Here is a 25509-nt window from a genome sequence, read left to right as displayed (position 1 = left end):
AGTTAACATTACCCTGAGTCATATATTTACCCCATATTTTAAAAATCTGATTAATAATAATTATTATTATTTGTGAAAACACGGCCAATATTCCCCGATACTGATGTCAAACTGATGCATTTGTGCATCCCTAGTAGAAATATATTTCAAGTTAAATTACCATTTGAAAATCACTGGAAACAATTTAAGTGAAATGTGTGCTAAAGTCAGTGACTCATTTTAGCACAGATGGACCAGGATGTTTATCTTAGTCTGTTAGCTTGATGCTAACACATAATGGAAATTACCTTTAATGGCCTAACAGATTAAGCCACTGCAGCAACAAAAACCCAAGAAGATTTCATATTACAATGTTAAGTAAAAAAAAAAAATTATTACTTTGGAGATGTGAGATTGATTTTTGCATCTTTATAGATTGTATTACTTCAGCTGTGGTATTCTCTGTGCTCTTTTTATTATTTATTTGATGGCTAGCAAACAGCTTTCAGATGTGCCATTGCCACAATCTGGCAATAATTCTGCATTACAAACAGGCGGCGGCAAAACTTCTAATTTTCAAGATTAAATAAAAGTCTCGAGAAAGCCTCATTTAATAAACAGTGAATGTTAAAATAATGGAGAATCATGCCATATTCCTAGTACAAAGATGTTGGAGACCTTTAATTAATAACAAAAGCATCATCTTCATTGATCATATTTATTATATGACATCAGCAGATTAAAATACATGTTTATTATGTACATATATGTAACAGGGGTGTTAGATAAAGTGCCAAATACCTTTTTTAATACAAAAATTAAACAAAAAGAAAAACATGGGATTAGTGGAAGACCATCACACCCGTTAACCCTGGTCCCACGGTTCATTGCTTCATGAACGAGTAGCCTCCTTGTTTTAAGTGCGGCTGAATTGCTCAGTGCTGGTCATGGGACGATTTGGCACGATTCACCCGGGAATCAAACTCACAGTCTGGAAGAGGCGTGAAAACTGTCTCAATGGAATGAATACTGGATGTGGTTTTAGTGTTTTTCACCTCAAACATGGACTGACATCAATGACGTCTTAAGTTGCAAAATGTTTCCACCTCAACCAGAAGTTATTTATTAGTCTTTTATTTTAAATCCAGCATTTTTGCTTCAAGGTTAGTATGTAAGGAGGTTTAAGTGTTCCTAGACCATGTACCGCAGATGGTTTTGTATTAAATATAAGACAACAAACTACACTTTTCCAGACTTTTTGCTTTTTTCTGACAAACAGAGGAAGTTTCTTTTAACAGTTGTTGGTCGGCGTGTTTGTGTTACTCAGACAGTGACACAGAGATGATGGGTAGCACTTCTTTGCATGTTCTTATTTGGGGAATTTTTTTATTTTAAGAGCTACAAAAGGTCGATAAAACAGGTTTCCCATCCGTTTTTTAGTATCCCACAAGTTTATTCCCGTTCGGCAGTGATGGATGTACAGATACTTGGTGATGAAGACTCTTGTCTTTTGTCACTACCAGCTGACTGAGACGCTGAAATGCTTCAGCAGAGTTTTTGTATTTGAGTCCAGTGTTCGACTGTCTGACTTCAATGTTCCTCTGTGAGCTGTGATTTTATGAAAAGGACATCTCTGGTTCTTTTAATCCCTCTCCACGTCAATCCTTCGGCAAACTTTCAAAGCTTTTCCGGCTCTTTTTATGTTCTTAATTTATCCTGACCTTTACCTCGCTGACCCTGATAATTCCTGTTTTTATTTCCGACTAACTCTCCCCTTCATCTTCTTCTGCAGCCTCCTCCTCCTCTGCTGGAGCCTCTTCTTCCTCTGCCTCTTCCACTTCTTCCTTCTCCTCTTCCTCTCCAGCTTCTTCTGTTTCTTCTGCTTCTTCAATTTCTGCTGCCTCTTCCTCTGCTTTCTCCTCTGCCTCACCTTCCTCTTCTTCTGCATTTTCCTCTGTTTCTGCTGTCTCCTGTTCCTCTCCTTCCCCCTTGTTTTCATCTATGTCTACCTCCTCTTCCTCTCCTTCCTCTTTTTCTTCACCTTCTCCTTCCTCCTCCTTTTCAGCATCTTCTCCCTTTTCCCCTTCTTCCTCCTCCTCTTTAGTCTCATCATTTACTTCCTCTCCTTTCTCCTCCTCCTCCTCTTCCTCTCTTTTACTCGTCTCCTCCTCCTCTTCATCTTCGACCCCATTCTGTTCGCTGTTATGGTTCTCCTCGTCTTCTTTCTCAGTCTCTACGTGGTTCTGTTCCTCCTCTGTCAGCTCCTCTTTGTCGTCCTTCACTGGCTCCTCGGCGCCGTCATCACAGATGGCTTTCCTCCCGCTCCTCCCGCCACTGCTCCTCAGGTGTATGTGGTTGTGGTTGTTGTGTTCGAGGTCCTCCAGGGTGAGCTCGAACTGGAAGCGGTCGTGCTGCAGGTGTCTGTCTGGGGGAGGAGAGGGGGACTGGGGCATGGTGTTCAGATACCACTCCCTGTTCTCCTCCAGGGTGTCCAGGAGCTCCTGGGCGTCTGGGTGCACAAGATCGGCCCACGTCTCCCACAGCGGGTGGACGATGTAGTCAATAAAACCCACCTAAAAAAAGGATAAAACACTGAGTCACTGTTGGAAATACTTCAACTGGCTTTCTCTTTTGTTCAGTAATCATTGCTGGGAAAGACAAACTGAGCGTACCTGACTCTTCTCCACAGACGCTGTGTGTTTGTCACACATGGCGCTGATCTCCATCCCTCTCTCTCGCTCTTTGTCGCCCTGTCTAAAGAACTCCTCCATGATCCTCTCCGTCCACTGTCGGTACAATGGCAGCGTCTTTGTGGGGTTACTCAGGTCGGCACAGTGCACCATGTTTCTCAGCACCTAAACACATTTTAATCAGTAAGTCACCAATATATATTTCTTCCAAGTCTAGTGGATATATTTGTGGGGTTCACTCTGTTTGAGCAGCCGTACGGGTCTAGAGGAGCAGTTTTACCTGTATCCTCTCTGTGTAGTGGTCCAGGAGCAGCACACCTGAGCTGGTCACCTTCTTGGTCTCTACCATCGTCTTCAGGTCGGCCAGCAGGGTCATGTGTTTGGACATGTCAGTGGCCAACACCTGAAGGAAAAGACGGTTCGACTCATCTCTGTCCTTAAACATTAGATTGTGTAAAGCAGTGGCTCTTGAGCCACATGTTGCTCTTTAATAACTTGTGGCTTTTTTAAGTCTTGCTTTGAAAAATAATCTCCCCAGAAAAAACTTTTAAAAAAGGGAAATTTTGACCTCAGAAAATATCCATTGTAAGTCACATCAATCAGTTTGTTTCCCCAAACATATACAGTAGCTTTAAAAGACTGATTTAATCGTCAACCTTTATTTTTATGTCTGTATATTTCTATCAAATATGCACAAGTGGACATGCAAGATAAAGCTTTGATTCTTGAGAAAAGGGACTAAACCTGTTCCAAACTTGACTTGGTCCTTTTCTTTACTACAATAAGCTGAAATAGATATTTGTGTGCCCTGAGGTCTCACCTAGCAGTTGTTTAAAGGACAGGTTTATAATTCAACATTTCCAAAATATGAATTTTTTTCCAGTCATATCTTGATTTTTTTGTCAACTCCATCAGACACACAAAAATGTATTTAATTATCATTATATCACTTCAAGATGAATGTCAGTTTTCAGTTTTTATACTGGTTATTTTATACTGGTATTCAGTAATGATATTTTAAAGTAAAATGCATTATGTCCTTTTTTTAGACTCATCTGAGATATTTATCTTTGAATTTCATTGTCGTGCAGCTTTATCTTTAATATCAGAATTTCATTTCTATTAGCTGGTATTTTAACAAACAAAATAAAAATGAACTGAACAAAAACCCTCATCTGACGGAGTTAACAATTGGGATTTAATTTTTAAATCCAGGTTCCGATGTTCAGGTATTTTTTCCATGATTTGGCTCTTCTGTTGATCAGCGTTGAGTAACACTGGTGTAAAGGAATAAAGCAGACCAAACTGACTCTAGGTTACCAAGGTTAACAAGGTTATCTCGTTAAAAATAGTACAGTTGAGAGCATTTTATAATGGGTTGATATGGAAACTAATAAACATGGAGTCTTCCTTTATTCATTCTTTGCAATTAAATACAGTCCTGAGGAAGCTCAGTCATGCCTTATTTAGAGGCTAATAGGTAACCTTAAAATGGCTTTTAATCAAAAATCCCCTCTGATTTAATGTTACGAGTTCAATTTTGGTTTAAAGGAGCAGGATCTCAGACTAGGGAGTATCTACTATACCAGTGTTGCTTCGGACAACTACTTCTGCAGAAATATGCCACTGCAACATAATAAAGTTGAAGGACGAGTTCCTGCTTCCTCTGTAGATGTAAAGACGTTACTATAAAGTGGCAAATACAGAAAACTACACCTGTTTAAAAGTGACGAAATTCCTATAAATAAATGTTTGTTGATGATATTTTTCCACAAATAGCTCCCCAATTTTACACACATGACCCTTAATTCAGGTCAAACTTATTTTTCTAAGTGTCCTCACCCATAAAGGCAGCTACAACTACAAAGACCAAAACAAATGTCATGATAAAAATAGCTTGTCATGGCTCAAAAAATTCAAAATATTCAAAACTAAAACCGTGTCAAATTTCCGTCTCTTCAGACAAGTGACAGCTTTAAGTACCGTATTTGTGAGCGCTGTCTTTAATCGCTTTACTTTAAAAATGTTTTATTAAATGATGAGTTAAGAGGAGGAGGATTTTGTTTTAATTCCTCAGATATTTTGTGAGATGCAGCATAAGTGTTCTGACCATATCGATGACGAGTTTACGAAGGCTCTGGCGCTGCCTCTTGGTGAGGTTTTGGAAGATGTCACAGTTCTCTTGGTGCAGAAGTTTGAAGCCCACGGCGAGGTGATGGTTCTCCAGAACCGACTCGTCGTTATACATGAGAGCCAGCTCTGAGTCTGAGGGACACAGGGGGGGTTTGCAGAAATAACTGAATATATATTTAACTTTATGCTTATAAGTATATATATTTATCAGAGTGTATGCTCTCACTTGTGTTGATGAGGAACTGATTTGAAACTCCTGGATGGTCGACATCATGGATAGCTGCAGCAAATAGAGCAGCGAGGATCTCCAGGTCTGTGAAGACGGCCTGAAAGGGGTGAGAGGAGCAGCAGAAATGAGTTCAGAAAAGGTAGGAAAAAATGCTCATTTACCTGGAAACACACTAAACTGTTATTTCCATGCAGTATTTTATCTAAAAATTTGACGGTGACTGTTTATTTGGGATATAAAGAAGAAAGATGGAACTATGATTATGAAAAATATATTTTGTGCTAAAGTCTTTGTGAAAATGCTCCATTATTGAACTTTATAAGGGGTATTTGGTGCATGAAGATCAGCTCATTTAAATTTTCTATTTGGCATATAAGGTTAGAAATTTATAAAAGCTGGTTAAATCCAAAAAAGCTCAATGCTTCCTGCTCCTATTTCATTGAAATGGAACCAAACACACCCTTAGGCCTGGACCAAAATGGTAAGTAAATTTTGATTTACAAACCACATAAGAATGGGGAGGTTTTTTTTACCTCCGCCAAGGAGGTTATGTGATCGGATGGGTTTGTTCGTTTGTTAGCAACATAACTTAAAATGTTGTGGACAGATTTTGATGAAATTTTCAGGAAATGTCAGAAATGGCATAAGGAAGAACTGATAAGATTTTGGGAGTGATCCGGATCACCGTCTGGATCCAGGAATTTTATCAAGGATTCTGTATTCTATTGGGAGGGCTAATGGCAGAGGTCTGCGCTGTTACCAGTTTACACTAGGAGATGGCGGACTTCAATCCCAGGAACATTTTTGGGTGTGTTTCTATTCAGAGTTTTGGAGTTTATAGAGTTTGAAAGACGCACGCTGGTCGAGGAGACGAGTGGGAGCGTAACACAGAGAAAGACAGCGAACTGTAGTGAGAATACTCACAACGCTGGGAGGAATAGAGGAATATTCACCCTCTGCCATGACTTCCAGTCGTCCAGTGAGACCATGGGTGAGACTGTCAGTGCATCTGTTGGCATCGGCAGGCAATGCTTCCGACATGACAGTCTATCCATAGCGAAGCCAATGCTTTGCCTCACTGTGTTTCCACCCCACCGGGAAGGGAGTAATGGGCGAATGCCATGGTGGGGGGCACATGGGGACGGATCCAGGAATTTTTTTAAAGGATTCTTCACTATTGGGAGATAGGGCTAATGGTGGAGGTCTGCGCTCTCCGAGTGCTTTTCTTTTTTTTTTTTTTTTTTTTTTTTTTGCAAACTTTTGATATTTTAACATTAGCTATTGTGTTTTGAGCTTTTTCCAAATAATTTTACAATTTTGGTTGAATAAAGTACTGAGTACTTTCTTAGCTTAACTTGCTTTAACTGAGTTAAATTGTTGCTGAACCAAAGAAAGTTATGTTTTTTAAAAGAGTAACAGACAAGTATGGCCTATTACACAGTGTGTGAATCATTAAGAGTGTTTTTGTCTACATACATCCAGAGCAGGAGTAGAGAGGAGGACGTGTGTGGACTGAGTGACATCTGCAGCATGGAGGCTGTTGTGGTACGCTACGTTTCCATGGTAATGGTCCTCCAGGGTCATCACATAGGTGACAAAGGTGTCGACTGGGATTCTAAATGTCTTCAACAGCTCTCGTTCCTGAGAAGGGAGGAGGGGAAGCAGAACTTCATACACAGATCTTGTTAACACCTTAGAGATCTGATAACATTAGGACAGCTCTGACCCTGTTTACATTTGGCATTAACATACATGCTGGGCATTCAAGAAGACTGCACTTCAGGACATGTGTTCATGCTTTGCATTGACTATATGTCCATTAAAACTTACATGCCTGGCTCTCAGGCTGGCCACACACTTGACGATTATCAGATTTTTAACATGGGAGAAGACAAACACAAGGACTGCTGGATAAGACTTTTCATCTTGTAATTAGAGGTGTAAGAAGTGCAAGACTATTGTAGTCAAGTGAAGGTACAGTTACCCTGATTAAAATTTACTTAAGTAAGGGTAGGTGAGAACGGGTTGGCTGTCACACTTTTTACTCTGGTGTGAATTGCTTATCATCAAAACATCAAGTAATTTCCTACATTACATTGAAGCCTCTGTTGTTGGCTTGAAATGTGTATCCTCTCATTTTCTAACTTTACTGAAGCAGGTGATTAACAATCAAAGACACTCTGGCATATTGTGACAACATACCCCATCACGAGGATGGTTGTCACACTGTGGGGTAGTTTGTCACAGTGTTGTTAAATGGAAAAAATCTTACAAAGAACGAGAAAGCAGCATTGGATTTGATACCTTAATCGCATTGATAAGTTGACCAATACAAAACTTAATGCATCTTAACACAAAATTAGCAAGGAACAGGAGCATCTTTAGGCCAGCCTTTAGGCCTATAGCAACATAAAGAACAAAACAAATAAGCCTAAAAATATAAGCCTACACAGCCTAGAAGAAAAAAATATTGAGGAGCTAAATATTTTCAATCTGACATCAAAAACAAAAAGTTTTCAAGATCAGCTGTCCTACCTCAGAAAAAAACTAGATAGGTGAGCTTTGGTCCCACTTCTGGAAATTTCCATACAGTGCCCTCTGGTGACAACCAAGCCCTTTCTCCCCTAAATTACTGGTCTATAAATTTACTCATGTTAAAGGAAAAAAGCACATCATCTAAAGTTTACTCAAGCTGAGAAATTAATGGCTACTTTTGATACCCAAGGAGCTTGTACAATAAAATACTTTCTTCCCCTGAGTTAGCAATAACAACAAAATATGAACCTCCAACCAGGTTGTTTGTTCTAAGATGTGTAACAGCTGTTTTGGGATGTTAAATCATTCTCTCATTAGACAATCATGTGTTCTCATAGCCAAACTACTGTCCAGTTTCATATCATTGGCAGAAAGGTTGGACCTCCCTGTTTAAATTTTTTACTTAGTACTTGATGTTTTTTAAAATGTAGTCAAGTACACAAAAACGTAAATCACTGCAGTAATGTAAGTAAATATATTAGTACCTTTCAACCCCTACTTGTAGTTCTGTTAATGGACACACTAGAAGATTCAGCCAGACCATAAGACAACACACCTGCCGTCTGCAACAATCTCACTTGCGTGACCAAAAGGGACTTCAGAAGAAAAAACAAACATGGAGGACTATCAAAATCCTTGGCTGGCTGTCCTGTTGCATGTTAAAGTTACAGCAAAAATGAAAAAAAAGGAAAAAATAAAACCAAGCTGAGATAAAGGTAGGTTATAGTTTTGTTTTGCAAGCATTAAAGATTACCACTTGGTACATGATTACACAACATAACGCAAGGTTGTACCAGGCTCTCAGACTGACTTAGAATCGTATCCCTGCAGCCAGAGGTCTACTGCACCTCATTTGCAATCCAACTATCACCTTCAAGATAAAGAAATTAAAGTTTAAGGAGGAAGGTTATGCAATAGTGGCTTGCAGAGGGTGCAGCAAAAAGCTTGCAGGCTAGAGAAGCTTCAATATAGAAGCATGAGTGCAATTAGCCAATAGGATGCTTAGAAGCAAATCAGCTAATAGCCTTAGAAATATTTTACAGAGGGCTGGCATGTCAGCTGTTGTCAGTTGCATGGATTAATGCTATGCTCAATTACTAGTACTCTTATTGACACTCTTTAGCAATCCAAGTCCTTATTGATATGCTATTGATACTTCCCATTGTTTGGTAGAAGGAAGAGATGACAATAGACGTTTTAGCGGAATGGGTGTAAGTTTTGAATGTAGCTGTGGTTTACTGATAATGCCTGAGGCCTGAAGACATCATATGTGTGCAGTTTTGCTTTGTAACAGAGTATGTTTTCAGATCAGAGGAGTAAACACACCGAGGGCTTCATTCCTGAAGCTTCAAGAGTACAAGTTGTGTGTTTTTGTGCATGCTGAGTAGAGTTTGTGTTGAAAAGTTAAACGTGCTGTTTCCATCTGTTATATCTTTTTTATATTGCTGGGAAAAGGTGTAGGTGTAGGTGTTAAGTAATGATAAAAACTGCTATGTGCAACATGAGGCAACTGATATGCTCCAAAATTATCAAGATGTGAGAATTCATATTGGAAAAGTATTAAAACACACAAGTATGGCAAACAAGTGACAGTGTTTTAGAGACTTGGTGGATGAGACAACACAGTTAAGCGCTTACATTAGCCATCAGATTGTACATTAGCACGTGTTTTCAGAGCTTTACACTCGCTTCTCACCCAGAATAAATGTTTGTGCCAAGTGTAATAGAGGTCACACTGATGGGAAAACGTGTTTTCAAACAAGCCCACAAACACTTTGGGTGAGAAGGATCCCACAGAAAACACACACCCCCACACTTTCACACTCTTCCTGTTTACCTGGAAGATGGCATACATGATGCAGCTGAGAGGTCTGTTGTTGGAGAAATCGGCTACTCTGAATATGTTGAAACTCCACTTGTCAAGATCCTCGAGTTCCTGTGCAAACATGACATGTACAGAGACAAACAGATAAACAAAATGAAGCTTTACAAGTCAGAAACACAAGCATTTAAACCATGAAAAACACCCAATGTGCTTGTTTCTGAAGGCAGTAATTCTCAACTGATCAAGCCTCAGAGCTCACCACTGCCTCCTTATCAGGAATCGTGACCCAAATTTGCCAAACATTTAAACCACTCTATTTTGTAGTTTGTTGAGTAATAACTTAAAATTAGCTTTCCTACCTCAAGAAAAGAAGACAAGTCAAATCTTGAGAAAACAACTTAAATCTACTCCTTTACACAAGAAAACTAAAAAGTAATACATGGACAAAATTCCCAAATATTAATTCCCAAACAACAGACAGTGTTTGTGCAATTCAGACAGTATTTTGAAAGCATTTTTAAAGCTTTGATACCATGGATGATTAAAATAACGGGGATTGTAAATTTTTAAAATACATGGTGTCAAACATAATCAAACTATTGAAATAACAACAACCTCAGTGAGAAGAGGGATGGATTTGTTTTGAGTGAGTCACAGAAAAACAGGCAAACATCAAGACCTTGGCAAGCTCTTCCTCGTGGTCCGTATTGACTCCGAAGCGAGGCATGGAAGTGCTGGAGAGGCTGGAGCTGTGGGACAGTTTCCTCACTCCGCTGATGTGACTCATAGGTTTGTCTTTGAGGGTTGGAGACGGGATTTCCACCTCGTTCTGCTTGTCTAAGGATTTATTTAACAGACATTGACACGCACAGAATAATTTTTAACTAGGTGAAGATCATGAATGTGATGCAGACAGGAATCCGGACTCTGGTCCTTCTCACCCATGAAGGTGCTGGAGATGTACTCAGACACCTGGTTCCCAGAGCGACTCATCTCTGACAGGTGGGACAGCTCCCGGTTCAGCATCCTTTTAAACTGTGGCAAAACGAGAGCAAAACAAAGACAAACTAAGTGGTGTTTAGTTTTTGGGCAGATTGCTCATCTAAGGGTGAAAAATGATATCACAATAATAAACCAGTACTCTTTTATATTAGGGGATTTGTTGTCTTGTGGTTTCAGGTTTCAGTAATAGGAAACCATTTTTAAAGGGAAACACTGAGGGATTATAGACCAGACAGACAGGATATACTGAATTTTTGAGTTGCAACAAAAATAGCCACAACCTACGTGGACTGTGCGCCAATTCTGTACCCATGTGATCATGAAAGACTAGTAGGAAAGCTTCTAAAATAATGATGTCAACAAAAATATGAAAGAAACGTCAGTCTGCCAAGATGTCACACTCTGCTACAAGTGCTGCAGTGTTGAGAGCAATGTAAACTAACAAATCTGTGCACAATTAACTGGAAAATCTGATGTTTTATCATTAAATGTTTTGCTTGAAAAAAATCAGAAAACCAATAACCCAATTCATCATTAAGGCCTAACATAGGCCATTATACAGGCATAATAAAAGGATGACCGGGCCACGTTCATATGCTTCACCTTTAGTGTATTTAAGTTCCTAAGGCCAATCCAGTGAAGGTACAAATATGCTTCGTCACTGGTTTCAGAAAATGCAGTCTACATCACAGCTTTCCACCAATAGCTGACAAGACAAATAGTCAGTTATTGTTAAGTATTTTTGGGATGGTTGATCAGAGTTCAGGGGGGCTCTAACTGGCCCTGGATAGAACATTGCTGATGGCTCGTCTCAATACTCAGACACAAAACAAGAGCAAACTGCCAAACTTTGTGGGAGTGTTGGTGCTTCAGGATGATAAGCATGATGTGATTTACAAACTTGACCTCGAGATGAAGCAGATAGCGAGGCAAAGATTTAGATTCATCCAGGTATTTACTGCTATAATCTTTTAGTCTTTTCTCATCAGGGTGTCATGACCGGGATAACATAGTTGAGCCTCATTTACTCACCATTGAAAAGAAACTTGTTTAAAAAAAAAACAAACATTTTCCACAATTTTAAGTAGTATGGTTTGTTTGTAGCGAGAAAGAAAAACTCTAAAAACACTGGAGGGCACTCTTACACACATTTGAGGGTGAAATGACACTAAACTTTCTCCAGGACAACCTGGGCTTTAAGAATACGTGTGCAGCAGCATTGTCACTTAAACTTTAAAAAAGGTTATGGGGCTATAAAGACAGAAGAAAAAAAATGAATTGGAAATTAAAACGCAAAGATTTTCATGTATTACACACAGTAAACACTAATGACTAAGACCTTTTTTTGCACAAACTTGTTGTCCCATCTCTTTGGGACTAAAGAATTAAAAAATAATAGTTTTGTGACAAAAAGTCTACATAATATTCGTATTTTTTAAAAAGTGGATTATAAATTGATCAAAAGACATTAAATGTTGGAATTACTGGTGTGAATTTAATCTTTATAGACCCCAGAAAATCAGCCAAGTTCCAGGCTCACTAGAAAATGTTCTGTAAGAGCTATGAACGCGAGGAGAACATCATTAGAAAAGCACAAAAGGGAGCTTTAAGAGGAAAAAACATAAAAAAACATGCAAGTGCCTATGACTTAGGATTCAAAAATTACCAGGCAATTTAGAAAGTGTGTGCCTACAGTACAGATCCATGCTGCATGAGCTCTAAGGGTTAAAGGTGTTTAAATGATCTACCACCATTTGACAGCATCAGCTTTTGGAATAAAGTTAGGTTTCCTCTAAATCATATTCATTTTGAAAAAGGCTTTCCTTTCTCCAATTTAGATTTTTTAAAGTCATTTGGAATGCATCTTTTTTTAATACAAAGCAATGCATGCCTAATTACAGCTCCACCTGAATGAGCAACAGCATCAGATTTATGTTTGTAGTCTATATTTAACATCCACTTTTTGCCTTAAATATTTAATAAAATCAGCCCGGTTTGGTTTCATTTAGAGCACCACATCTTCTTAAGAACTACAGAATGTATTTCTTATACTCGGAGTTGAGTGTGGGATTGTTTATATGGTTTATTCTGGGTTGACATAACTGATTTTTCGTTACATCTCTTCACTTTCCAGTGTGCCATCTGTGTTTCCACACTGCCCTGCAGTCTCATGCCCTTATAAGGGCATGAAAGGGGCGTATCTCTATGCTAATTAAGAAAAACATGTACAAGCTCCCAGCTTACAAGAACACAACATTTATCCATTTAAGAACAAAAGTGAGATGATTTCAACAGTTCAAGAACATGAACCTGAGGAAGGTTTGTTTTAGAAACTTCTTTAGTGATTTAAGAAAAATGTTAAAATCATATGTTCTTTTATTCATTTGTTGTTCTTCTTTTGTAAGTAAAGCACTTTATGCTACATTGTTTTTGTGTGAGAGTGCTATGAAAATGAAGTCTGACTGATGGATTGATTTAATGTTTTCCATTTACGCTGTCCTCATTTGTTTGTATGTAAAGCACTTTATGCTAAGTTGTTTTGTATGAAAAGTGCTATACAAATTAAGTCAGATTAATTGATTTAATATGTTTTCCATTTATGCTGTCATCTTCATTAAGTCATGAAAATAGAGCGTGAAACAAATTCTTCTTGTCAAAATATTTGTTTACAGGCTAACACAACCCCAAAAGCTTCATGTTCTGTCTGAGTTGTCTCAGATTGTATTGATGGAGGTTATGTTTGAGGCAGCATATTTTGGAGTTAAACTGAAACAAAAAGTATCATGAATTTGAATGGCAGTTTATAACAATGAATATACACGTAAAAATAAGCATATAAAAGGAATATTAGTCTAAATATATTTGGCCCTTAACCTATACTTTCCATTTGTAGTAATGTATCTGTAATGAGCCAGTGTTAGCCTGCTAATGTGCAGGGTGGTTCAGTGACGTATACTTACTTTGTTGGAGGCCATCTCACTGACAGAGCGATGTGTCTGAATGGTCTCCAGCTGGTCCAAACACCAGTCCAGCTCCTCCAGTGTGTCCAGGGCAAGCTGCTGGTACTGCTGGTCTGTTAGTGATGCCCTGGGACTGACGCACACCCCACCCAGAGGAGACCTCCTGAGGACAAAACAGTCATCCAGGAGCTATAAGCTAACCTCAGGTAGAATGGTGAGTATATCTGGTTATCAACTTCTTAGACTTTATACACAAATAATATACTACACTGTGGTGTATTAGTGTGTTATTTTTGGACAGTTGGTTGGTACTGACTTGACTGTTGGTGTGGAGACATTGGCAAGAATGGTGAAGTTGCTCCGTACTGATCGCAGACTGGCCAGAACCTAAATAATCACAGGATATACACAGAACTTTAGAGAATATTCACATGTCCTAATGGTGAAGGATTTAGTATGACAACTGAGACTCACTTGAGCAAAAGGTGTGACGATGAAATCCTCTCCTGTGTGCCTGAGAGGGTTAAAAAGAGACAATTTAAAAAATTACTTACATGCCCTTTCCAAATGTCATTTTTTCGGCCCATCCATATGCATGAGTCTCACCCTTCACTGGCGAGGGAGGAGTTACGTGAGACCGTCTTTGGCGACATGTCATAGTCTGAGTCAGAGCGGTAAAGGAAGGACTCTCTCCTCTGGCCCTGGGGAAAGGAGGTGTGCAGGGTGAGGCCTGGACTCTGAGATCCGAGTGGTGTGTGACCTGGTGACACGCCATTTTCTGCTTCGTAACTGTAGAACAAGAACAGACAGAAACATTCAATGATAAGAGACACCTGAACTGCAAGGTTACCAGCAAAATTAAAGAAAAATGTTTGGGAAATAGAAGTTTAATTGACTTTTTTGGCTTGCTGATTGAGCCACCTCTTAAGGCAACTGTTGCTCCCTGTTAGATTAGCTTTAGCTTGAGTCAAGTCTTTTCAGTGCAAGTGGGACTGAAGATATCCACATGTAAATGTGGAATAATGTTTCTAATTTTAGGTTAATTATAGAAAATTATTTTCTCTAGTTTCAGCTCTGTAAACGGCCACACAAAACGGAACCCATCGATAATCACAAAGAATACTTACATATGCTCTAACATGAGAAAAAGCATATTTATTACTGATATTTTGTAGCTATAATGCTATATAAGGGTACACTTACTAACATTATATTGCTAGTAGCATTAGCATGAACTTAAAGGGATATTTCGGTATTTTTAAAGTAGGGTTGTATAAGGTACTTGGCAATAGCAGCGCATTAGCATTCAGTAATTTCAGTCTGAGTTGCCTCTTCAAACAGGACTCACTTGGGGAAGCTACATTATACAGTGCTACAGATGGGTTTAGTTGTTCTACTTAAAGACCCCGTAAAGTGAAAATAAATCGTTATTTTAGTTTATTGTATGACAGGTCACTGTGTAATGGACTCCTCGTTTAAATTTTAGTCAAATAAAACATCTCCAAGTTTATAAAATTAAGCTTCAAAATCATGAAAAATGAGGCATTAAAATCCACTTCAGGATGATGTGGGTGTGTCTGTGTTTGGCACTATTTTGCAATGCGAGCCTCGGCTACCTGGTACATGCTCCTCCGTCTCAGTGAAGCTGGGCAGTTGTTTGACTCTGTGGGCTTAGAGAGAGGAATCAACAACAAACTAAGCTAAAACAGAGCAAAAATGAGTGATTTTGGCAATGACAGGCCATTGACTGTGGATATGAGGGGATGCTAATATGACCCGGACCACACAGATGAATAATTTCCATACAGAGAATCAGCAGCAAGAAAGAGAGAGGAGAGAAACTTAAGTAGAGACTGCTGAGGAAAATCCTGAGTTATCTGGTGGTGTAGGTGTGTAAACTGTGAGCCCATGCCCACTGAGCAACTGTCATCATGAGTAGGACTTATTTACTTACTCAGTGCATTTCTGATCCGAGGATAGCTGCTCACAGATGCCTGCAGCCTGCATCACTCCCCATCCAGAGTTCCCTGCCTTACTGAAAGCTGTTTCTATAGACCTTCAACTTTCTGAAGATAAATTGGAAAAACTGCCCCCAACTAGAGGGGCCAAATGGAAATTTGTAATCAAAGTAAGTTTATGGCTGTCACTTTATTCTGCTGGTGGCTACAAGCTACAGTTGCAATATGTTTATCTTCTGAAAATAATGTGTCAGCTGTTGAAGTGTAAAGCTGAGCTGAAATAAGTCGTTTTATTTTAGCTTGTTTTTGTTGTTTCTGATGAAGCCCAGACCCAAACAGTTGTTGAGATATGCTGAGTTGGACAAACACGTAGACGGCAGCTGAAGCTTGCATTGCAAAAAAGTGCCGAACACTGAGGATTTCAATATAGTACACAAATGAGCCAACATTGCTGAATTACATGGAGCAACTGTACCCATTTGTAGTGCTGTATAGCCCAAGCGTGTCCTGTATAATGGGGCAACCAGCTCTTACCAAGAACCTTATACAGCTTAACTCCAAAAATACTGAAATATCCATTTAATGTTAATGCTGGTCTTGTAAAGTATAAAAGAATGTGTTAAACCTCTCATTAATCTCTTTTTGTGAAACAAGCACTTTGTTGATGTGCCACAGAAGGAGTGCCACAGCTACCGTTAGCCAAACTCACTGGCATCTTATGTCAGTAATATTTGAATAAAGTGAAACAAGTCTTTAAGACAAGATATATCCTTATACACTCAACTGTATGTTTTTTTTTTCTTTCTCTAAGACCAAAACTCAAATCAATAAAATAAAGATAAAGCTGTGAGGTATTTTCAAATCTTACAAATTGGAAGGAGCCCATCAACAGAAGATCAACAGACCAACAGTAACTGAAGAGGCTGGGTCTTGACAAAGGGTCAGTTGGACACAAACCTGTCAGAATCTGCTTGTGTTATGGAGATGCGTGGTGGGATGCGGAGGGGTAGAGTTGTTGGACGCGACACATTGTTCAGGATCTCCGGGGAACGAGTTCGATCTCGAGGGCGGAGCCAGCAGGGCACCTGAAGAGAAGGGAAGAGGATACATGTCACTTGTTCTTAATAGGACAGCAGCATTATTAAAAAACAAAAATACTCCACTATTATGATACTTAAATGAAATGAAGAAGTTTGATTTCTACATCTCTCTTTAGAGGAGTATTATTAGTACAAAAAGCAGGACACTAAGGCAAACTAAAAGATGAGAAGGACTATCTAGCATGTTATCAACACAGCTCAAAAGCCTACATCTCTGATGGTATGGGGTTGGATTAGTGGTGCTGGTGTGGGCAGCTTTGCATCTGGAAAGGCGCTATCAATACTGAAATATAAAGTGCATAGAGGTTTTAGAGCAACATACTCCCACCCAGACAACGTCTCCTTCAGGGAAGGCCTTGCACATTTCACAATGCTAAACCACATACATCACAACAGCATGGCTTCACAGTAAAAGAATCCTGAACTGGCTTGTCTACAGTCCAGATCTTTCACCAAAAGAAAACATTTTACACATCAAAAAAATATTTCCAAGACGTTTACAGTCTGATGTTAAAAGAAGAGAAGATGCTATACAATGGTAAACACAGCCCTGTCCCTACTTTTTTGAGATGTGTTGCTGTATGAAATTGAAAAATTATCAAGGTTTTTCATGGCATAGCAAAAAGTCTCAGTTTCTTTTTTTTTTTTTTTTTTTTTTTTTTTTTTAAATTGTATCTTTTATTTGGAAAGGACAAAGAAAGTACATCAACATGATTTCATTTGAGAAAACACAAAAACAAATGACCTTCAAGTTTTATGTTTTGAGTCCAGAAAGTGTGCTTCACCAGCCACCAGTGCACGAGGGTCCAAAAAGTCTCAGTTTCAATATCTGATATGATGTTTATGTTCTATTGTGGATAAAATATGGGTTTATGTGATTTGAAAATTATTGCATTCTGTTTCTATTCACATCTTACACAGTGACCCAACTTTTTTGGGACTGGCATTGTAGTTGATGTGCAAAGGAATAAAAGAAGTCAAGTAAGTAATGTCCCTGGACCTAAACTGATAAAACAAATGGATCCTGGCACTAGCTATAACAATACAAACCATAGTGTTACTATTCCTGAAGCTGTTTAGCTTTCTTATGGGATTTGTTATTGGTCTGGTCTTTTGTTACAACATTCACAGGAAGTGAGGGAATTAACAGGGGCCCACTTTAACCCCCCAAAGCCTGTTAATGCACCCATGCACCGGTTCAATACCTGGAGACTTGATGACAGTCTCCTGCTCCTCCCTCTGCGTAGCTCGGCCCCCAGTGTGGCCCCAGACGTGTAAGATCTGCTGTAGCGGGATGACTCCGCCTTCTCCCCAGAACCGGTTATATCTGTGTCATTACCCTGAGAGACACAAGAGAGGAAGGTTAAACAAATAAAAACACTTACTTTATCTCTAAATTAAGTAAATACGGTATTTATCCAACAACAAAAGCTGCAAGTGGGAGAAACATTTAAAAACTTGGTTCAACAGTTGTTATTTTGCATTTATCCAACGGAGCAGTTTTTTCCATATTCAGACAAAACAAGGACAAAACCTTGACATAAACACAGATTATAAATAATGAATGTGTGTGTGCTTGCATGCATGTGTGGCTGTGCGCGTGTGTCTGGGATAAGGCCTCTACAGACCGAGCTCTTACAGGCTGATCTGCACTGCAGTACCGTAGCAACAAAACACAAGGGGAATGGTAGCAGTTGCTAGGCAACAGTGCCGTGTTGCTTCCATGCTGCGTTTGATGTCGTCCAGACCAGATGTGGAAGGATGCTCGCACTTACACATACATTACACATAAAAACATACAGATATATAGGAGCACGCTCAGTATGATCAATCAAAGAGCGTGTGGGTAATGTACGGCATTATGCCCTTTAGCTTTGAGATAAAACAGCTCGCTTACATAGAGTACATATTTATCTGAGGCTCATTTACATAAAGGACGATGACCATGAGTGAGAGGAGGCTGGAGGAGACAGACTGACCACTCCGACTCCTAAGAGCGTCCACAGACCTTGACAACAAGAACAAAGGGAGCCTCGGATGTGTGAAAGTCACGAGGTCTGTAAGTCATGTAAGGATTCAGGAAAACACTCAAGCACAGCTGAGTCAGACTGTGAGCGCCAAGGTTGTCCACATTTTTAACACTTTTCATACCGACACTAAATCTATCATTTCAACTAAAGCTTTCATAAAAACTAAATTTTCAGTTATGCTTTTGAACCAAGACTACAAGCAGGAAAAGGAAAGGGCTACGGTGGTCCATTCATGTTTTCAGTGGGAAAATAAACAGCAAAAACTCAAACGGAATCAAGTATATTTGCTTGTACTTGTCAAAATCATATCATTTTTCTAAATACTCCACATGAACATCATATTTCAAGGTATTTAAGGAAAAAGTAAGGCCTGAATTGTCTGTAATGAGTAACAGTAACAACCAAAAATACTTGATAAGGTTGTTGAAATAAGACATGAAATCTTATTTCAGGAAATTTGACAAGTAACTTTAGCTCTATGTTAGGATCCACTGTAATGGATTTTTGCCAAAAAAGCGAATACTGATATTTAAATGTAGTTCATACCTAAAATGTCAATCCTTACAACACACAATATAACGTTTAAGAACGAACATTTTAACAAATTTCAGTCCTTAAAGAAAAGGACATCAGCTGATGTAGGTCTTTTGGTCCAGCCTAAAACTCCACTAACTTATACTTCCATACAGCAAATGTTTACAGCAGATTTTCACAGTCAAAATATCAGTTGTAAATATTGGCAGAAAGGGTCATATCTGTATAATGATAATTCACTTTTTTAGCCAACATCTGCAGGTACAGATATCATAGCGATATTATCTCTACTCTCTGTATTTAAAGAAATTTTTAACTAATTGACAGCCTTATTTTTACTTGTGATATGCTGACATACATGTTTATCAGGACTTCTCAAGTAAATGTGTCTCATATTAAGGATAACGAGAGATTACACTTGGTAAGATTTAGGTTTTGCAGAGCACTGACATTGCTGAAGTCTTTTTGGCACATCCAAAACATGCAAAAGATTACTCTCATTTATAAACAGAGAGAAAAAGAGATGACAACAGAGAAAACACTGTCAAAACTGCACATCAGCGACATTTTTAGTATCTAAATGTACCCCATGTACTTGTGCAGTTTAGTGTTAATTTTGTCAAATAAAAATATGACTAAAAATGTTCGTCGACTACCTTTTCTCCATAAGGAGGACTGGACTAAAACTAGCTAAAGAAATATATCTTTAGTGATAAAAAATCTGAAAAGAACTAAGTTTAATAAATAAGAAAAAACTCCAAGGTACTCTCTGCAAGCATTAAAATGCCTTTATTTTCACAGCATCGTCATGTGTAGACCTAAAAACACACTTCAACGCGTTTCTGCATCAAGCAAAATGATGCAGAAATGTATTTATTCTGTAAAGAACTAATAAATGGTTATTACAATCTGGGGTTGAATGACTTTCTGCCTAGATAATTATTGTGGTCTATATTCTGCGTTTTTCTGTCTGTACTGGTGTTTTATCTTACTAAATACTGATAAAATTAATAAATTTAGCTATTAAAATATTTGCTGCTTTGGCTTCACTGCAAGTTGTGTCTTCCCCTCTGGCTCTGTTTCCCTCTTCAAAATCTCCCCTAATTCCCTGTCTTATTGGCGATACAGTTCATCACTTCCTGTTTTTCTTCAGCTTTCTTTGTGACTTTCTAGCTGCTGACGGAGCTCGCACTAAATTTTTACTTTATTTCTTGATTGTTGTGCGTCTAGAGGTACTTAAGTTATCATCAGGCTTTCCAGTGGTCTCATGAGCAACTATAGACAATATCTTAAAAAATCAATATCTAAATTTTAAACATTGATGTGCTTGTACTAACAAAAAATGGTGCTGACTCCTGTTAGATATGGAAAAAAAGACATCTTAACCACCCAATATTGGATGGATTTTTGACTTTGATTACTGATAATTGCAGAAAAGTCCTACACACAGTCTAAAATGAAAAAAGTTATCTGTGTCTTTGATTTTCTTAATACAAGATTTGGTTATATGTGATCTCTGTGTTTTATATGTCTTTAGTTGGTTTTATGTTTTTGGGTATTTTATTGTGTTATTATGTCCCTGTATTTTGTGGGGGTTTGTTTTGTGTGTTTTAGCCATCCTGCAGCACTTTGGTATGTACTATTTAAAAAAGGAGATTGGATCGAAAAAAATTGGGCTGTCATAAGATTACAATTTTAAATAACAATTCATCTCAGAATTTCTGTGGTTAGTTGCATTTGAACACACTCTTTTAAGTGTATTTTAAAATTCCACTAGTTTTGCACTGCTTTTGCATGCAGTCTTGAAATAAGTGCAGTTAACCTTCTGTTGGATACAGACCTGCTTGTACTGGTAGATGAAAGATTATAACATAAACTTAACTTCACATAAAAAAGAACTTGTAATGGACTGAAAAGGAATAAAGGGGACAGTAAAATGGTACATTTTTGATATTTGCAACATAAAGATGACTTTGACTTGTCCACTGAGCGGTCTGTGAGTTTTTTAAAGTGAAATGAGACTTTAAAGACCCTGTAAAGTGAAATCCAAACTTTGTGTCTTAACACTCTAGATATGTTGGAATATGGCTGCTGTAAACATGAGAAAACACTGAGATCTACATGTGGCTGAATTCTGGATTTAACTTGTTGGAAAGTTTTTCCCCTCTTTCCTGGCTGGGTTTAATTTGGGCAGGGCTAATATGTGGACTAGTGATGTCACAAACCCACAGTGAGGAGTTAGCCCACCCCATTAATACTACAATATAAAATCACAGAGCAGTTCATCTCAGTACAGTCTGTTGCTAGCTGATGTCACTGCCTTTATTGAAAGTTAACATTCAGTTAAATAATGTTTTTTTGTTCATTGTGAGGTAAACTTGCCAAATCTATCAGCCACAGTGGTCTACAGATCATTTAAAGCATCATAACAGAGATTTGAGCCGGAAAATGGACTTTGCATCTTCTATAGCACAGAGCCAGGCAGCTGCTCTCTGTTCATAAGGTCAACGTAAGGTAAGGTCAGGGGGCGGGCTAATAGCATGAATGCATTTCTCCATTCAGATTGTAACATTTTCAAATCTGAGAGGATCATATTTCTCCTGTGTGGGCGTGGCTTCAGCTCATTCAACAGACACGCCCATTCCATCCTGGATTTTACTGCCTCATTTTTCATGATTTTGAAGCTTAATTTCATAAACTTAGAGATGTTTAATTTGACTTAAATTTGACCTGGGGGTTCATAACACAGTGACCAGTCATAAAACAAACTTAAATATGGATTTATTTTCAATTTACGGGGGCCTTTAAGGAGCAGTGGTGGACTAATTCTACATGACTATTGCTTTAAAGAGACGCTGCATTGGCTTTTCCAAAGTGTGTTAAAAGAGACAATAAATTTATATTATTAACTGTAATTAAAGAAATGAATGCACTAATTATGGATCTTCATTAACTGTGATTAATCTTGAAAGCCTTCGAAAAAAAAAACATAGGCAACATTTTCATACACAGAGGTTGTGAAAAAATTCCTGTAATTTAAATACAATGCGTTTCAAAATGATAAAGACACCATTAATTTATTGATCAATATTGTCAAAAAGTATGGAAACTTGATCATCTTCAGTCACTTTTTAAAACCAGAGACAAAGCAGTTATAAATTGCACAAATATGTTGGCAACACTTGGGAAAGTGGTTGGAACTGGTGTGGAGTGGGAAACCCTCACTATATTGTGCAGTTTAAACAGTGTGCAAGAGTTTACCTGTAATTCTTGATAGTTAAAAACAATAAATTGCCTGATATTAGGTGCTTGTTACTTCAATTTTTGTTGCTGTGGTACTTAACAGATATCAAAACCATTTTACTTATATCAATGCTCCAAAAGGTAATTTCTCATTTGGATCATGCATTTAAAATAGATTATCTTGTGTTCAATAAGATTTTAACAGTTAGAGGTAAATAATCATTTCACTGGCATCCTTTTTTTCAAAAGATATTAAAATGAACTTTAATTCAATTTGCAAAGGGACCATGTTTAACATTTAATGTTGCCATTTACTGCATTCTAGTAGAGTAAGCTTAAAGCAGATAGACATCTGCAGTCACTTATGACATAAACTATATTGATATAAATGTTGTTGGACCCTGAAATACATATATATCCCAGAACGCTGATATATTGGCCAGCCCTAGTGCCTAGGACTTTTTTTTTATGGTAATGGAACAGGTGTCAGTGTTGTTGGACTTTTACTAATAACATATTGAAGTTTAAAATTTGACAATAATTACACAGAAATAACAGATATTTTCGTGTGCATCCCTGGTTGTTTACATTCTCAGACTCACCTCTTCTCCAGTCACAGACAGCACGCTGCGGCTCTTCTTCATCCTGATTGGCTCGTTCTGGGCCCCAGGGCGGAGCGTTCCTGAACCCAGGCAGCAGAGCAGGTGGAGAGCCAGGACCGGAGAGGTCAAGGTCACTACAAGGTCAAACCGGAGTCAGACCGGGTCACAACCGGCCCCCATTGGAGCTGACTTAGCCCGCCGACCACCTCTCTCTCTTGCTTCCAGGCACTCTGTCCACACCTCAGTCCTCAGGTGGCTGAAAGCAGGCGTCCAGTCCTGACGCTGAAGTGCTAACACTGCATTGAGGTGCCCCTCAGAGGGTCCAGGTTCAGTCTGAGGACGATGACCTTTTTGTTTTGATCAGCAGGTTTGGAAGAAATTATAGCAGAAAGAGTTGTTTTACTCCATTTCACTGGATGCTAGGAGTTTCCAGGTGAAGATATGTCCACTTGCATGTCGTCTTGCTTTGGCCAGACGAGCCAGAGGGATATCCCAGTTAGAGATCATGATGTCACTGGGGAACAAAAGCCAATCCCAAGTTTCCCAAGATGATTATTCTTGGAGTATTGTTTGCATGGCATTTCCAAACAGTAGCAATCGCACATGAATGCAGTTTTGCAATCGGTTGTAATCCAAATCAAATTTGGCCTTCCTCGTGTCGGATCAGTTTCCCGTTGTCTGATCGATCAGTCAGATCAGAAGTCTGCATAGAGAGGGAAAGTCAGAATCCAGGTTTGATATGCCAGGATACATCCTTGGTTTGTCTCAGTGTGTCCTCATCAGTGTAGGTTCCCTGTGGCGAAAAAAAAAAACAGAAATGATTAGCTGATTTTCTGAGTCATCTTCTGTTAGAACTGCCTGTCCTTTTTAAATATAATGAATTAATCTGATTCATTGTGAAATATGAAAACCTTATCTCCAGCATACTCCACATGTGATGTAAACTGATGATCTTTCAGGGACAAATACCTTTTGTTTTCTTGTGTATGGCACAAACAACAAAATACTGAGAAAAAAAACAATTTGTTGACTCACATCCTGACAAATGATTGGTCGAGTTATGATGGGGGGGCAGCCCTAACAAAATGTTTGGGCATTGCAGGAGCTGTACCTACATTGTGGCTAATTCTGGGCAGATGCCGCAACACCAAAGCTGTCTGATGTTATATAATTACTCTGAGCAGTCCGAGATGACCTAATTCCATTGGACAGGATGGATTCAGCATATCAGAGTGTTTCTGATTGAGCTGGTAAACAGACAGATCGTGGAGTGGAGACGACTTTTAGCAGGGGTCATGAACAAGAACACACCCACTCAATGAAAGCACTCCCACATCTGAGTCTGCATAAAAAACACAGTGGAGAAATCAACAAATGTGACACAGTGACATATATACACACACAGGCAATTAGAGATATGAGCACATATGGCTGCCACCAGTTCAACCTCCACTACAGATGAAGCAGCTTATAAAACCAAGCAGCAATGCATCAATATGCAGCTCAATTACCATCCTGCTCTTCTGTTACAAAACAGCCATTATATGTATTTATATGAGAGGAAAAGGCAGAGTCCATGCAGACATGAGGGCAGCCCTGCCGTCCCATCATGCCTGTTTGCACACTGCAATGAGAGATGTGTCAGACGGACACTGAGTCAGGCTGCAGCATGTAAAAAATAAAAACACACTCACCTTGATCGGCTCAAGATCAATGAAAAGATGGGCTGGGCCTCGTCTTCCTTTTTTCAGCCGTCTTCTTCCCCGCTGCCTCTGTCTCTCTGCAGACGAGCAGTGTGTCACCACGGTGAGAGAAAAAACACTTGCCGTCTTCATGAATATCCGCTGCTTCACCAGCCTCCCTCCCTCCTCCCTGTCTCTCCTCTCCTCCCTCTCCCCTGCCACAGTGGTCTCCCCCAGTCACCCCCCACCACCTCCACCAAAACAGCCTCCGTGGAGAAGCCCATCTCCCCTCCCCTCCGCTCCTCCCTCACAGACGCACATACTGTGTCCATTAATCCCATACAACAGCCTCTGCTCCTCCTCTCTCCATCGGTACCCCACAGCTTCTCCTTTTTTTTGCCTCTTATTAGCAGCCACACACCGATTCTGTGCTTCAATAGTCAGGCGTGATTCTCCATTATCACCCACACATGCAGCACATTTATACGGGAACACCACGGTCCATTAAATAAAAAAGATGCACAAAAAGGGACCCATGGTTCCTGTTACTCACTCTGCCGTCGTTCTCTCTATGTCCTTAAACAGTCATTCAAGGACATGCAGTACTTTTATCCATTAGAGGACCTGAAACAGAAGTCATGCTTCTCCTTTTCTTCAAATATCATACTGTTTGGGATAAATACAGACACTGAGCCTGCAAAAGCACTAGGTTAGAGCCAGTGGTACTATGTACTAAGAAACCAAGGTTAGAATTAAATGTTTTTTATAATGTGAAAAAACAAACCACATCACAGTCAAACAGATAAAGAATGATTAATCATTAAATTCACAAAGATACACAAGGGGGTGATGTCTCTAAAATCTACCAAATTCAGTCAAAGTTTGTCCACTTACAGGTCACAAAAGAGGGGACTTTGTCAAATTTGTAAACCAAAAGTCCACCAAAGAGGGCACTTTGACAAATCTGTCCATTTACAGGTCACCAAAGAGGGCACTTTGTCACTTAT

The 25509-nt window shown here is 39.0% G+C and overlaps 1 protein-coding gene across 1 annotated transcript; it reads right to left on the bottom strand.

The window, feature by feature from the left end:
- Positions 1-914: 914 nt before the first annotated feature.
- Positions 915-24648, bottom strand: LOC121507783 (cAMP-specific 3',5'-cyclic phosphodiesterase 4C-like). The gene is made up of 18 exons (XM_041784122.1): positions 24515-24648; positions 22821-23613; positions 17617-17751; positions 16269-16396; positions 13960-14142; positions 13828-13867; positions 13670-13740; positions 13354-13516; positions 10333-10426; positions 10071-10228; positions 9404-9502; positions 6508-6672; positions 5029-5128; positions 4780-4934; positions 2950-3072; positions 2652-2834; positions 2021-2552; positions 915-970 (listed from the first exon to the last, which is right to left on the bottom strand). The coding sequence occupies exons 2-18, from the start codon at positions 22860-22862 to the stop codon at positions 915-917; spliced, it is 2427 nt and encodes an 808-aa protein (XP_041640056.1). The 5' UTR covers positions 22863-23613; positions 24515-24648.
- Between the last annotated feature and the right edge of the window lie 861 nt (positions 24649-25509).

This window comes from Cheilinus undulatus, linkage group 4 (genome assembly GCF_018320785.1).
Source record: "Cheilinus undulatus linkage group 4, ASM1832078v1, whole genome shotgun sequence".
In the NCBI taxonomy this organism is placed as follows: Eukaryota; Metazoa; Chordata; class Actinopteri; order Labriformes; family Labridae; genus Cheilinus; species Cheilinus undulatus.
This window is presented reverse-complemented; position numbering and strand designations above follow the sequence as displayed.

Coding starts and splice junctions, on each gene's coding strand:
- LOC121507783 (XM_041784122.1), bottom strand. CDS start 22,862: ATGAAGAAGAGCCGCAGCGTGCTGTCTGTGACTGGAGAAGAG. Junction 13,517..13,669: donor GTCTCCACACCAACAGTCAA/GTCAGTACCAAC, acceptor TTTTGTCCTCAG/GAGGTCTCCTCTGGGTGGGG. Junction 4,935..5,028: donor TCAGTTCCTCATCAACACAA/GTGAGAGCATAC, acceptor TGTGTCCCTCAG/ACTCAGAGCTGGCTCTCATG.